Below are 14,932 nucleotides of genomic sequence, written 5' to 3'. Positions count from 1 at the left end.
TAGATAGATAGATAGATAGATAGATAGATAGATAGATAGATAGTAGAGGTCAATCACCTTGGGATCAGAACAATACTAAACCTAACATTAATACTAACAATACTAAACATCATAGATATATATATAGATAGGCCTACCAATTCTAATTTAATAGGCACATGTTACTCAATTGCTTATTCGTAGTCACTCTTAGTAGTAGTCTTTTTACTAGTATTTAATTCAAAAATTGCATGTTTATGAGGCATTAATTTTATTTGCAGTTGTCACTTTGTCAACGAGCCATTTCTGTATGTATACTCTATGTGAAACAAAATGTTTTTAAAGACAATAATTATGAAGTTGTGTATGTTTTTAAATAAGAATTACCTTTTGAATTGTCAACAAGAGAGACTGGTAGATTACATTTTTGAAAGTTGCTGGTGTGAACATGGAATTTCATTAGAATTTAAAGAAGGCTGGTGTATGATTTGACTTGGCCTAAATAGTTGTTCATAAATTGTGTTGTGCTTTCCAATTTTCAAGACCCTATACTCAGGCCTACATTTTCGAACTACAACGGACTACAAATGTCCCGGTGTGCAGAGGAGCACAGCACTGGAAATCAAGAGCATTGAAAGCAGAGATTGAAGGAACGGTGGCAAAAGCAATGGGAGGGAGGGAGGAAAGGATGATGTTTTATCATCAAGGAAAGTGGGAGAAATTAGTACAGGAAGGAACAGGAGAGAGGAGACAATAATGTCTAGACTTGGATTTAGACACACTGGACTAAACGGTACACTACTCAACATAGGCAAACATAATACAGGCAGATGCACCTACTGTGGGCAAGAAGAAACAATAGAGCATGTTATGCTAAACTGTCAGAGATATGAGGCAGAAAGAAGGAATCTGATTGGAAACCTCAGAAAGGAAGAGGTAGACTTAGACTTAATAGACATTCTACAAAAGAGCTCAGGAAATGAGTGTTATCAGGTTTTATTTCAGTATCTTAGAATAACCAGTTTGATTGAGCTGCTTCCGGTGTGGGAAGATGGTGGCACAATTTCACGTTTGGCCTCACCCAGTACCGGTGTGGGCAGATGGCGGCACAAATTCACATTTGCAGTGGCCTCACCCGTCCATGCAGTGACTTTGTCCACATCTGCATCTAAGTTTGTCTTCGTTTGATGGCTGGGACAGTTGGCGCTGTGTCGGCTGGGAGAGCTTGGTCTGCTGCGTGCTGTGGGCCCAGGGACCAAGGCCCTGCCCGGAGCCTCGCCCAAAGAGGTAACACCAAGGGCGGTCTGACAGGATGCAGAAGCGGGGCAGGCTAAGCTAACTGCTAGCCCATGCAAACCGGCAGTTCCGATAACACCGAGGGCAGTCTGGCAGCGGCCTCGCTTAGCCTTGACTGTGTTTTTGTGTGGAGTGCGGGGAGGTGTGTCAAGGGTGTGGCTGGGAGAGCTAGCGTTGGCTCGGCTGAGGGAGCCTGGCCTGCTGCGTCTGGTGGGTCAAAGGGCGCCGGCCCTGCCCGGAGCTGCAAAGGAAGAGGAAACACCGAGGGCGGTCTAGCAGGGCGCGGAAGCGGGGCAGGCTAAGCTAACTTGCTAGCTCATGCAGACCGGCAGTTCCGACAGTTATCCTGGCTGGCGTTCGTTCTTCTGGACAGGGATCTTTTTGTTTAGTTTGAGTATATGTGTTAGTACAGGCGTAATTTATGGGGGGTCAGGGGGGACATGTCCCCCTCAATATTTAGAAGAGGTGAATTTGTCCCCGCCAAAAAATATATCATGAATGATAATGTTAACTCCCTCGCCAAAAAAGTTAAAATAACAACACAGACAGTCGAACTACTTAAAATGTCATTCATACTTGTTTTCCAACGATTTCATACGCCCCTATGCTTGGACCATACCATTTTAACCTTGCCACTGGGATTGCCGACCTCGTTGCTGTCTAGCAGTTGCTCCTGACAACCAGGAGACCGGAGCATGAATGATCGTGTAAGCAAGTGTAAGTAACGTAGCTAGCCAGCTTGCTTGTCTAGCCCAGTACACCACCCTTTCTTACCTTTGGGTTTTCTAAGTTAGATTTTCTTACGTATTTCCAGATGAATTATAGCCTTATCTAGTTTATAACTTGTGTTTGGGGGTATCAGTTCAGATCCCCTCACGAACTAGCTAGCTAGCTAGCGCTTGCTAACAGTAGCCCCTAGACGTTTGTTAGCTTAAATGAACTTGAACTGATAATTTCGGACACATGGGATAACATAATAGGTACATCTGCAAACCAATTTGTGCCAAGGGTATTGTATTAGTTCAAATGCATCTACTACTTTCATTCACAGAGTCAACATGAGCAAGAGGAAAGTAACAGAAGATATCCGATAGGCTAGCCTATCTGAAAGTTGTTTTTCTTTGACATAAATAAGACATTTCCACAATAAATAGATGTAGAAAAAGAGAAAATTGGTGCATACAAATTCACCAGAACGCAGGAAATTAAATGTGTGATGCTCAAACTTTCCAGGGGGAGGACCCCCTGACCCCCCCACTAAATGTGTCCTCCCCAATGTTGAAGTGAAACTTACTCCACTGTGTGTTAGTTTGGATATATGTGTTCTTGTAGTTTTTGAATGTGTGTTTTTGTCTTTGTATTGCACTGCTGTGGGCTGGGGGAACGACAATAACAAAATAAAGTGTTACTGATTCCTGACGGTTTGAGTTTTTTTTTTTTTAAGACGTTCTGGTCCACACTCCATTCCAGTTGGTGGCGATAATGCACCAAATTGTTTTTAGCCAACCGCTAATAGCCCACCACCACCACCACCACCAATAAAAAAGAAGAAGACGAAGCGTGTACGGTTTTTTTTAATCAAACTTTATTTAAATCCAATCCTATGACCATTGCAAAAACCTAAACAAAAAAGACGGATAAACAATACAGCAGGGGGCAGTGGGGAAAAATGATTAAATGCATATATTCAAGGCATCAAAGTCGTAATGGCTTTTGTGTTTTTAACATTTCGCAAAGATTCGAGATACTTAAATTCCATTTTGAATACGGGGCGAGTTTAAACCCGGAAGTAATAAGGTCGCACACGTCGTTAGCCGAGAGGTCGACAAGCGAATAATATCGATAAAGTATCCGCCTTCGTTTGCTATTTTGAGTGGTTTTGTTTTTGTTAGAGAAATGCCCTCACTGAAAGGAAAAGCGGATGTTATATTTGTAAGTGATTTTCATACATTGTTAGTTAACTCGGTTATTTGGGAAATGTTCCTAACATGATCCTGTGTTAGCTTTCCCTTGTGTTTGGCAGGTTGAGTTAAACTAGCTATAGTCTGTAGGATAGAATACAGCAGTAATAAGCTGTCTTGGATAAACATTTGTTGAATTCCCTCTTGATTTTATGGTGGAAACGTTGCTACTGCAGTTATTTGGTAGTCGGGTGTGTTTTATTTGGTTCTCCGAGGGCGTAGTTTAATTTCTCGGTTAGCTAGCTTCTGGTGACTCGAGGTAGGGCGAGGTTGCTTTAGTTAACCAGCTATCCTTAGCTTTACGTTCAATCATCAACAGTTGTGTCAACCCTTTACCTTACAATGTTTTGTGTGACTTTTGGTTTGACAGGATGAGGACGATCTCCCTTATGAAGAAGAGATTATAAGGAACCCGTATTCAGTCAAGTGCTGGATGCGGTATATCGAGTTCAAACAGAATGGCCCCAAATCTACCCTCAATATGATTTATGAGCGGGCTCTGAAAGAGCTGCCTGGCAGGTATTTAAATCAGTCATATTGTTGAAAAGTTGGAAGGTGCAGTGTCGTGAGAAGCAATTGGGTTTTTTTTTTACAACTTAGGTGGTTGTACGTCATCGTAGTTCTCATCGTTGAAAAACCAATAAGGACGGATAATTTGAACTCCTTATCGCCAATCGGTGCCACAGATCATTTACTAGAATAATTTTTCTGATGTGAGTCAAATCTGGCATGCTTTTCCCATCCTTTCGTCGACTCGCGTCAAGTCTTAATTCAGTGCAAACATCCATCCATCCACCCATCCATCCATCCCGTTATCCAAACCGCTTATCGTAATTAGGGTCGCGAGATGCTGGAGCCTATCTCAGCAGTCATTGGGGTCAGTGTAAACATACAATACGTATTCCAATAATGTGTGGACTGTTATAATGTTCATAAATTGTAAAATTTTTATGATATTTTAAGTGTTCTAAAAAAAAGTTGGCGCAGTGGATAGCGCGGTCGCCTCACAGTAAATAGGTCATGGGTTTGAGTCCCAGGGTAGTCCAACCTTGGGGGTCGACCCAGGTCATCCTCTGTGTGGAGTTTGCATGTTCTCCCTGTGTCTGCGTGGGTTTCCTTTGGGTGCTCCGGTTTCCTCCCACATTCCAAAGACATGTAGGTCAGATGAATTGGCCATACTAAAAGTGTGTGTGTGTGTGTGTGTGTGTGTGTGTGTGTGTGTGTGTGTGTGTGTGTGTGTGTGTGTGTGTGTGTGTGTGTGTGTGTGTGTGTGTGTGAGAGAGAGAGATGGCCTGGCGGTCTGTCCAGGGTGTCTCTCCGCCTGCCGCCCAATGACTGCTGGGATAGGCTCCAGCATCCCCATGACCCTGGGAGCAGGATAAGTGGTTTGGATAATGGATGGAAGTGTTCTAAAAAAGTTAGATGTTTTTGTGTAATGTGTAAAAATGTGATCTTTGCCTTTGCTGATATTGTGTCATTATTAGGATCAAGGTAATTTTAGCTTTTGCTTGACAACTCAATTTTCCATCCTACAGTTACAAGCTGTGGTACAACTACTTGAGAGAAAGGCGGAAACAAGTCAAAGGGAAATGCATCACAGAGCCAGTCTATGAGGAGGTTAATAATTGCCATGAAAGAGCATTAGTGTTCATGCATAAGGTGCTGGTCTTGGTTTTCAAACTGATTTTGTATACAAAAACATATTGTACAATGTGGAGGTAGTATTCAAAACTAAATGTCTTTATTTTCCAATACTAGATGCCCAGAATTTGGCTTGATTACTGCCAGTTCTTGGTCTCTCAGTGCAAGATAACAAGGAGTCGGAGAACATTTGATCGTGCACTCAGAGGTCTCCCTGTCACTCAGCATCCTCGCATCTGGCCTCTATACCTACGCTTCGCCCGTAACTTGCCCCTGCCTGAGACAGCCATCCGGGTCTACCGCAGATACCTTAAGGTGATAGGACACATCAGAGCTCAATCCCACATGTATTTGGCATGTAAGATGCTCATAGATAAAGACGGGTGTCAGGTTTGTTTTTTTTGTGTATCACAGTGGTGGGCAGTTGGCAGGAAGCGTTTCACCTGCAAGTCACAAAGATGGATTTGATGTCAGGATGTTGTATGTGTGATGACTGAGTTATAGTCAGAATGCACCCTGCTGTGGGAACTCCCCAGAGTAAAACATGATGGGAGACACGTTTAGGATATAGTCCTATTTAGAGGTGAAATTTCTGTCAAACTTTTCTGATGGAATATATGCTTAAAATTCGTTGTAATAAGCCCTGCTCTCGGTGCTCTACAGCTGTGTCCGGAGAATGCGGAGGAGTATATAGACTACCTGCAATCTGTTGGCCGCTTGGATGAAGCAGCTGTGCGACTAGCAGCTGTTGTCAATGATGAAAGCTTTGTGTCCAAAGAGGGCAAATCTAACTACCAGGTAGTATTTTTCTCACCACCTCTTAAAATTACAATCTTGAATATTTATTTGTAAATAGATGCCATTTTTGATACTTTAAGTCATTGGTGTATTTAAGACAATAGTTATACAACTCATTTATGCTTTAATACTTGGGCATTTTAAATGTTGCCTGTCATGGTGGTCTGTGCTGTGTAGCAGCCAAATATGGATTAAAAAGGCAGGTAGCAGCGAGTTGATCAGAGAGCAAAGTTGTTGAGGCTAGCAAACGGTTACAGCAGAATAAGTACATAAAATAACTTCATCGACAGATACTACATCATGAATAGTTAAAACCTGGGTTTGACTGTGGTTTATTTGTGTGACAGTAGAGACACTGGTGTAATAGCACTGGCTACTGTGTTTTATTTCAAATTGACCTCTTGGATTTGATGTGGCCAAACACCAGTGCTATTACCATAGGTGCCACTAAGTTAAACAAAACCAACAAACTTCAGCATTGTATGTTTATTAAGAATCAACCCAAAGCAAGACATCAAATTATTTAATCACAATCTCCCCCCCCCCTCTTGTGACAGCTGTGGCATGCGCTATGTGACCTGATCTCACAGAACCCTGATAAGGTGACCTCTTTAAATGTGGGGGCCATTATCCGAGGAGGCCTCACACGCTTCACAGACCAACTTGGCAAACTTTGGTGCTCGTTGGCAGATTATTACATCCGGAGTGGCCACTTTGAGAAGGTGGGTATTTTCTACATACTTTTTATGTCATTATCACTTTCAACACCTGCGATGAATGTATTAAATGCTACACTACATGCCAGGTTTAAGTAATGTTTCATGGGCAGGTTTAACAACATTTTGTATCTATTTTTATATCCCTTCTCCCCATAGTCCCGTGATGTGTATGAGGAGGCTATTCTGACTGTGGTGACCGTAAGAGACTTCACCCAAGTGTTTGATAGTTACAGCCAGTTTGAGGAGAGCATGATTGCTGCCAAGATGGAGACGACCTCTGAGATGGGACAAGATGAAGAGGGTGCGTGGGGGATTGGAATTTACATGATTATATTACGGCGACAACCTGGTGGTTCAGCCATTTGCACTTATCATGTTTGCCCAGGGCTAAGTGCAATATCTGAGCTTTGACTCCAACAAAAAGAACTTCTTGTGCATGTTTATCTCTCACCTCTATCCTTCCTTTTGTCTCCTCACTTGTCTTATCTTACTGAATCAAAACTATCCAAAAATGATGATAAAAAAAATCGACAAATCCGTTTGTTTTCTGGCATGTTTTGTTAACCTTTCATTCCTTTCCTCTCAGATGACATTGATCTGGAGCTTAGACTGGCCCGCTTTGAACAGCTGATAACCAGGCGGCCTCTCTTGTTGAACAGCGTATTACTGCGTCAGAACCCTCACAATGTCCATGAGTGGCACAAGAGGGTAAAGCTGTATGAGGGCAACCCACGGCAAGTAAGTCTTTTGAGATTACATAAAAATGTCTTTCAATGGCATCCTAGTAGCACGACCCATTGAGCTCCACCTCATGTCTTTTTTCAAGCAAATATTGCCAAAATAAAAATCTAAAAATAAGTCTGTCAAATACATCACCACATAGTGATTCTATCTGACTCAAAATTCGTTCAACTGTAGACCCCCCAACATACACACATAAATGGGCACATACTGTGACATACACTATTAGCCATACTGAAAGAATGGTTCTAAGTACATTCAAACAGCAGCATCTACTAGAAATGATGTTGAAATAAGTTAGTTTTATTAATATGGAAGCTAATAGATTTATTTTTACTTTTTATCTGTGGTTTTACACTTCTGTTGTTTCTGCTGCTGCAACAAATTCAGTTTGCCGATAGGGATTATTAGATTTCTAATCCACAGCAAAGACTACTTCCCTGTAACATGTAACTAACCAATCAACGCATGCTAAACATATCCTCTTCAGATCATCAATACATACACGGAGGCAGTGCAGACCATAGATCCCATGAAGGCCACTGGCAAGCCTCACTCGCTTTGGGTTTCCTTCGCCAAATTCTATGAAGAAAACGAGCAGCTGGATGACGTATGTCTTCTTGTTCTTTCCAACAGAGATACTGCAAAGCATTCCACCTGACATCATTTCAGTCCTGCTATTCTGTGTGTTCTGCTTTCACATTTTTCCTCATCCTTCCTTTGCTGTACACCATTCAGGCCAGGACCATCTTTGGGAAGGCCACCAAAGTGAACTACAAGCAGGTAGATGACTTAGCAAGTGTCTGGTGTGAGTATGGAGAGATGGAGCTACGCCATGAGAACTATGACCAGGCATTGCACATACTTAGGGTGAGACATTTGTGCTCTGTTAGCTAATGCTGGCCATCTTTAAGTTGTCCTTTTTCCTGTTTGAAGTGCATAAGACTTGGTTGCTAATTATTTTGATTTTTTTTTCTTCTTCCTTTCTACTGGAATATAGAAAGCAACAGCAATTCCAGCCAAAAAAGCTGAGTACTTTGACTCATCTGAGCCAGTCCAGAACAGGGTCTACAAGTCCTTGAAGGTTTGGTCTATGCTAGCAGACCTGGAGGAGAGTCTTGGAACTTTCCAGGTATGTTCATTGCTCGTCTGTTTGTGTATACATTTTCATTCTGTTGAGGATGCACAGAAGTGGCCATCTTTACTTAACTTTAGTGTCCCCCGCCCCCCATTTTCTTATGATATTTACCAGTTTGGCTGTGAGCTTTTAATGGATGGAGTTGGGATGTTTGTATTTGAGTGATGTACCACAGACATCAGCCATGGGGCAGAGTGAAATTTACAAATATGCAGTGCATGCTTTATTTGTCTGATCCACAGGTCACTATGACTTGTCTATGAAATTAGAACCGTAACCCTTTCTCCTGGGCAACACATATTTAGTCTAATGCTTCTTGCATACTTTCACCTTTACTCCTCAGTCTACGAAGGCCGTGTATGATCGTATCATTGACCTCCGCATCGCTACACCACAGATCATCATCAATTATGCTATGTTCCTCGAAGAACACAACTACTTTGAGGAAAGTTTTAAGGTAAATATACACCATTAGCACCTTATGCTTTTTTATTGTAAATTTCCTGGTTTATGTGTTAGTCTTTGATTTGATTTGATTTTTCTTTAGGCATATGAGCGAGGTATTTCTCTCTTCAGATGGCCCAACGTCTATGACATCTGGAACACCTACCTTACTAAGTTTATTGATCGCTATGGGGGCAAGAAGCTGGAGAGAGCCAGAGATTTATTCGAGCAAGCTTTAGATGGATGCCCTGCTAAGTTTGCCAAGAGTAAGTAGCTTTGCTGCTTTTGTTCACATACATTAAAGATGACTCAAGACTCCTTCCATAGAGATTTTTTTTTAATGTAATGTTGAATTCATTTGTCAAATTCCACAAGCTGGTCTTTGAATATATGTATGAGGTTCACATTTTATCAAACTCAGTGGAGTAACCTGCATGTATCTGTCTTGTTCTCAAGCAATTTACTTGCTTTATGCTAAGTTGGAAGAGGAGTATGGTTTGGCGCGACATGCCATGGCTGTCTATGAAAGGGCAACACAGGCAGTGGAGACTGAAGAGATGCATCATATGTTTAACATCTACATTAAGAGAGCTGCAGAAATCTATGGAGTTACCTACACCAGAGCCATCTATCAGAAGGCCATTGAGGTACGGTGGCACTTGTATAACTGCACATTACCTTCATGTGTGACCTAATTAATATTTGTTCCAATACACAGAACTCCCCATTATGATTTTGGGATTGTAATGATAACAGTAATAATACATGTTATTTAACCAGCATCTCTTTGGACACAAAGTGCCACTTAGAAATTGAACAGGAGAAACATAGAATGTAGCATCATGGAAATGAACATGAGCAGAGAGCAACAATGAAATGACGGCACAGGAGAAATCATGAAGACATACAACCACATAAAAAGAGTAAAATTATGTGACAGAATAGAGAGTTATAGAGAGTGTCAGCTTTAGTAAAGGGAGAATAGATTCGTTATGAGTCCATTTTTGAAGGTGGGAAGTGACTCAGCTTGTCATGCATTATGCATTGTGTACACCCCTCTCGTTTAATGATGCTGGAGCTCTCTCTCCAGTTAAAATGATCAGACGTCGATAGCTGATGTGGCTTCCACACTGTTTTCTCAGTCAAGAAGTCCAAGCCAATTGGTTTAATGCATCATTGGTTCTCAGTCTGTGCAGGGCAAAGTGCCCGAATAAAAAAGGCCCCAAACGAGAGGAGAGAAATGGGGGTTAAAAAAAAAGAAAAGTTACTCATTATCTCTGAGGAAAATATGTATGAACAAAACTGTCTCTAAACAATACTTTTGCTACAGAAATATATACTTTACATACACTTAGTGGTGATTTTTAAATAAAATTTCACAGTCTGTATATGTGGAATAAGCAAACAATTTTTTTTTTTTTACTTCTATAGAACAGAGAGCTTTACTATCATGAGATACATGGAAAGCAAATATTTGGTTAATTATCTCTGGAACGTCAGCATAATGTTCACAACAGAGTGATCGCAAGGCTTGTTATATGGGTAGCTGTCAACATTTAGTCAGCCAAAATAACTTTTTCTTTGCATTACATTCAGTTTATAATGTCTTAATCTGTTTTTGTGTAAAGTAATGATTTGATTTCTCTAATCTTCCAGTTTTCTTTTTCCATTTTTGGACATTGATTTGCATGTGAAATGGGCAAAGATTTTACCATCTTCTCTGTTACCGAGTTTGGCAGCAACATAAGCGTCATGATGTATGTTATGAATAATGTTTAAAACATGTAAGCGTTGTTTACATCATCCGTTGGAGATGCTGACTTTGTTTCTCCACCAGGTCCTTCCAGATGAGCATTCTAGGGACATGTGCCTCCGTTTTGCTGACATGGAGAGCAAGTTGGGTGAGATTGACCGAGCCAGAGCAATCTACTCCTACTGTTCCCAGATCTGTGATCCCAGGGTGAGAGATTCACTTTCCGTCTCTGGCTTGCCCCAGCATTCTCTCATTTGATGGGCACATAAGTAGTTTACCACTTTCCATATTGATCTGCCGTATTCATGAGCATACCATCTATTTCAGGTGACCGCTAATTTCTGGCAGACATGGAAAGAATTTGAGATTCGCCATGGTAACGAGGACACTATCAGAGAGATGCTGAGGATCAAACGCAGTGTACAGGCCACCTATAACACCCAGGTCAACTTCATGTCCTCTCAGATGATGAAGGCCACTACCAGCTCCACAGGCACTGGTGAGAGAGCAAGCACTAATCCATTAGCTTCTTGCAAGTGTTTCCCTACCTTGTTTGGTGCAAAATTGCAACAACTTAATGCTCTTTTTAATTGAGGTTAAATGATACAAATATAGTAAACAAATTGTCCTCTCAAAGGATAGCTGCCACAAGAACATATAGGTACATTTCTACAGTTATACCTCTGAGTCCCTCTTTGCCTGCATGTGTCCCCAGTGTCAGACCTGGCTCCAGGCCAGATGGGGGTAGATGACATGAAGATGCTGGAGCAGAAGGCACAGCAACTTGCTGCAGAAGCAGAAAAGGACAAACCGAAGCCCAAAGAAAAGATTCTGTTTGTCAGGTCTGTTTTACGCTTACCTTCATTGCACAAAGTGGCCCAAATTGGGTTTGTATGACAGGAACTGAACTGTGCAGCAAGAAATTAACTCTTAAAACATTCTATCCCTTTTTTCTTTTTTTCTTTTTTTGAAAATGAGAAATATGTACTAAAGGAAATTTAAGTACATATTGAAAAGCTATTGCTCTTTCTCTCTCCCCAAACCTCATTTATTCCTTTCCCTAGCACTTCTATCTTGGACAAAATTACTTTGACAGTCTATCATTCAGGCCTTTTGTTCTTATAATTGATTACTTTAAAGTTAGGTGATTAAGTTCATCAGGCTAAATATACCCCTTAAATGCTAACGTGTCTAAGACTACACTTGTAGCAGGCCTTCATTCTTAATTGCTACTTGCTCAGATCAGTTTTTCTCTCTTTGTTCACATTCATTTTCAGAAGTGACCCACATTAAATATCTCTGCAGACACACTTCCATCCTGAAACGATTTGCTTGCTCAAACAAACCGATTACGTCTTGTGACCATGTACTTCCGCTTAACTAGCTTTTTTTTCCCCTTTCTTCCAAATATTGGTGGATTGCGATATGTGCCTTCCAAGTTTAACTTGGTTAATGAAATGTTTAATCGAATAGCGATCTGTCATAAATTCCACAGGAATTCTGAATTATATCAACTGGTAGCGTATCTGTTTTTGAGTTAGGATCACATCTGAAAGAAGCCAAAAGTGGGATTGAGAAGACGGGGTTTTTTTTGTGTTCACACTGCTCCAAAAAAAAAAAAAAAAATCCAATCTGTGTTCCTGTGTCTGCCTGTTCATCAGGAGTGACACCTCTCGCAGTGAGCTAGCTGAGCTTTCCAAACAAGCTAATCCTGATGAGATTGACATTGACGATGATGATGAAGATGAAGACGAGGAAGGGCAAGAACCAGACGGTGAGGGGCAGACGCTATGAGTGAACTCTGGCTCATCTGAACACCGCAACAAATGTTGATTCTATTCATGAAAACGTTTGTGCCAATTCCTTTTCTTCTTCCATTCACAGAAGTGCAGCTTGAACAGAAGAGTATCCCGACAGCTGTCTTTGGAGGGCTAAAAGATGACTGAAACAGGGAAAAGCCTCATTGGCTAGCTGTGACCACATACCTTTAAAAAAAAAGTCTTTGGATTCCTCTTGTAGTATGGGTATTTTCATATTGGTATATTTTTATACTGTTTCCCTTGTCATGTTAGGATCTAATGTATTTGTACCCAATAAGTGAATAAAAATAAGAAGGGCAACATTGGTGCCTTGGTAATATTATCATTCATTCAATATCTTTGTGTGGCACAAGCAAAGTGAATATTACCAGCCCAAACCACAAGATGTCCCTCTTTCTCAATTTTCCAACTGGAAAAAAAAAATCAGTTTTTAATTCATAAATCACCAGTTGTTAAAACACGCACTGTGTTTAATCTGCTTTGATTTGATCTTACTTCCCTCTATGATGAAGGATTCACCATGGAAATATCCTTTTGTACAGTAAGCTTTCTCCAGTGGAGGACGTTATTCTGGTGGGAGGAATTTGATTTGTTCCAGAGGGAGTATTTCATTGAAGGTGGAGCTGGGACTGAAAACCTGACGATGCCTTCAGTTCCTTACTTTGGTGGTGTTTTTCATAATGCCACTATTTTTTGGAAATGTTATCAGATTCGGTCGGACATCTCAAAGCACGTGGGGGTCATGCTCAATTTTTAAAAAAAATATTTTTTTTACATGCATTCAAACAGCGCCCGCTGATGAGATTAACAAAAGGTTGAGAAACAACTCGAAGCCAAGACCAGGTTGTACTTTATTGAAGCTTACCCCTGCATAACATTTTTAATTGACAGGAGGTGGGGAAAATGTAGGGAAAAGGGGAAAAAAACTTCTTCCATAATAAGATTAAAATAGTTACGAGGTAATCCTATTTGCGAGTTAACAGAAGAGGGTCGTTAGGGGATCTTGTAACTGTTCGTAGCCTCATGTGACAAGGTGCAGTGTTTTGTCTGCACTGCGGATGCTGCCGCTGGCAGCAAAGCTCAGATGGCAGTGCCACATTTTATATTGGGCGATAATTGGTCATTTTTACATTTTCCTTTTTTTCCCCTCCCACTTATATGCACAGCACATGTTAACCTAGTCATTAGTTTAACCATTTCTATCTTGCTATGAGCTATGCTGATTTAAAATTGCCTGTGTATTAGTTTTTATTAGTTAGTTGACACCCTCACTGAGGATGACGACAGAAGTTTTGCACCCTAAAATAATGGAGGCCCAAGTGTATTATTTATCCGGTAAGAATTTCAGCATGCATTTCTTATTTCTTCAGATTAGAAACAAGTCGATGGATGTGCGAGGCCCCGGGGACTTGCTCATTCAGCCTGCAGGGAGCGCCAGCAAGGTGCACACCTGAGTGTGAAAGGTCATGTTTACATGTAAAAACCCTGAGAGAAATCCAGACACCGCTGGGTGCTACGAAATGCAACACGTCAGAGGTGGCTGCTGATACGCCTGTTTAAATAGGCTGCTAAGCAAATACATGTGAGCTTAAATAGATACACTGCGCTCTTGGGCCATGATTAAAAAAAACATGGCAAGTTCATGTCGATTGGAAACTTGAGGGTTTTTTTTCTAAAACAAAACACACACAAATCTGACTATTGTCATCTTAAAAACATAGCGAGAACTGGAGGATTCGTGTCAACAAAATTCTTAGAAAAACTTGTCCACGGATTTATAGTGGGCCAGACTACTGTAATGGTCTTTCTCGGGTCTCTCCAATAACGCTCCCAGGCAACATCGGTTCACCCAGGATGCTGCCTCTATCTCACAATACGTAGTATTCAAACTATTGCTGCTCATCTACAAAGCTCAGCGGTTTAGGACCAAAACACATTGATTTATTTTTAACCATATGAGCCTTCTCGACCTCTCAGGCCACCTGGGAATGGTCTGCTGGCTATTACATAGCTGTTTCATATCATATACAAGTTTACCATACACAGACATGTTCATATTATAAATATAACGATGTCTGTGTTTGGTAAACTTGTGAGGTAAGGAAGCTGTCGTGGCGTGCTTAGAGGCGCAGCCCACCTGTTCTCCGGCAGCTGCACCTGTCTCAAGGAGCCATACCTATACCTGCGCGTTGCGTTCCGCGTGGCCCAGGTCCCGCCCTCCCGTTTCTTTTGCTGAATTCCTATTGGGCGGTCGGGCTGAGTGAGTGATGTCAGTATGGCGCACCTGGACATCAGTCATCGCTGAGGTTCTGGAGTCGCCGCGGAGCCTGCAGCGAGGGGGGAATGCTAAGCAACGCGGACGAGGGGGAAGAGCGGGTGTCAGTCCTACGGTTTCCTCAAAATAACCCGACGCGCCGGAGGGTTCGGTGGGCCGTAACGCGGAATTTAAGAAGATATTCCCTCTGCCGACACAAGAAAGGATATTCGCTGGCTTGGAAGCGGGTTTCCCGGGCGGATATTTTCCCCCTGACATAAGCGCCTGCTCACATCCGTATTCTCAGTCCATCTACTATGGAACAGCAGCCCGCTGAAAGAATGACTGCGTGAATTTCAGAGCGCTAACTAGCTTATTCGCATTTACT

The 14,932-nt window shown here is 41.6% G+C and overlaps 1 protein-coding gene across 1 annotated transcript; it reads left to right on the top strand.

Annotated features, from left to right (window-relative positions):
- Positions 1 to 3,074: 3,074 nt before the first annotated feature.
- On the top strand, positions 3,075 to 12,731 carry xab2 (XPA binding protein 2). Its single transcript, XM_056288069.1, has 19 exons — positions 3,075 to 3,207; positions 3,607 to 3,755; positions 4,772 to 4,895; positions 4,995 to 5,192; positions 5,541 to 5,675; positions 6,233 to 6,397; positions 6,551 to 6,695; positions 6,981 to 7,132; positions 7,626 to 7,745; positions 7,874 to 8,005; positions 8,136 to 8,267; positions 8,617 to 8,730; positions 8,821 to 8,983; positions 9,174 to 9,364; positions 10,555 to 10,677; positions 10,798 to 10,969; positions 11,186 to 11,312; positions 12,132 to 12,244; positions 12,355 to 12,731. The coding sequence occupies exons 1-19, from the start codon at positions 3,172 to 3,174 to the stop codon at positions 12,414 to 12,416; spliced, it is 2,553 nt and encodes an 850-aa protein (XP_056144044.1). The 5' UTR covers positions 3,075 to 3,171; the 3' UTR covers positions 12,417 to 12,731.
- Positions 12,732 to 14,932: the final 2,201 nt, after the last annotated feature.

The sequence above is a fragment of the Lampris incognitus genome, chromosome 10, assembly GCF_029633865.1.
Source record: "Lampris incognitus isolate fLamInc1 chromosome 10, fLamInc1.hap2, whole genome shotgun sequence".
NCBI lineage: Eukaryota > Metazoa > Chordata > Actinopteri > Lampriformes > Lampridae > Lampris > Lampris incognitus.
The sequence above is the reverse complement of the archived record's forward strand: the minus strand, read 5'-3'. Positions and strand labels throughout refer to the sequence as shown.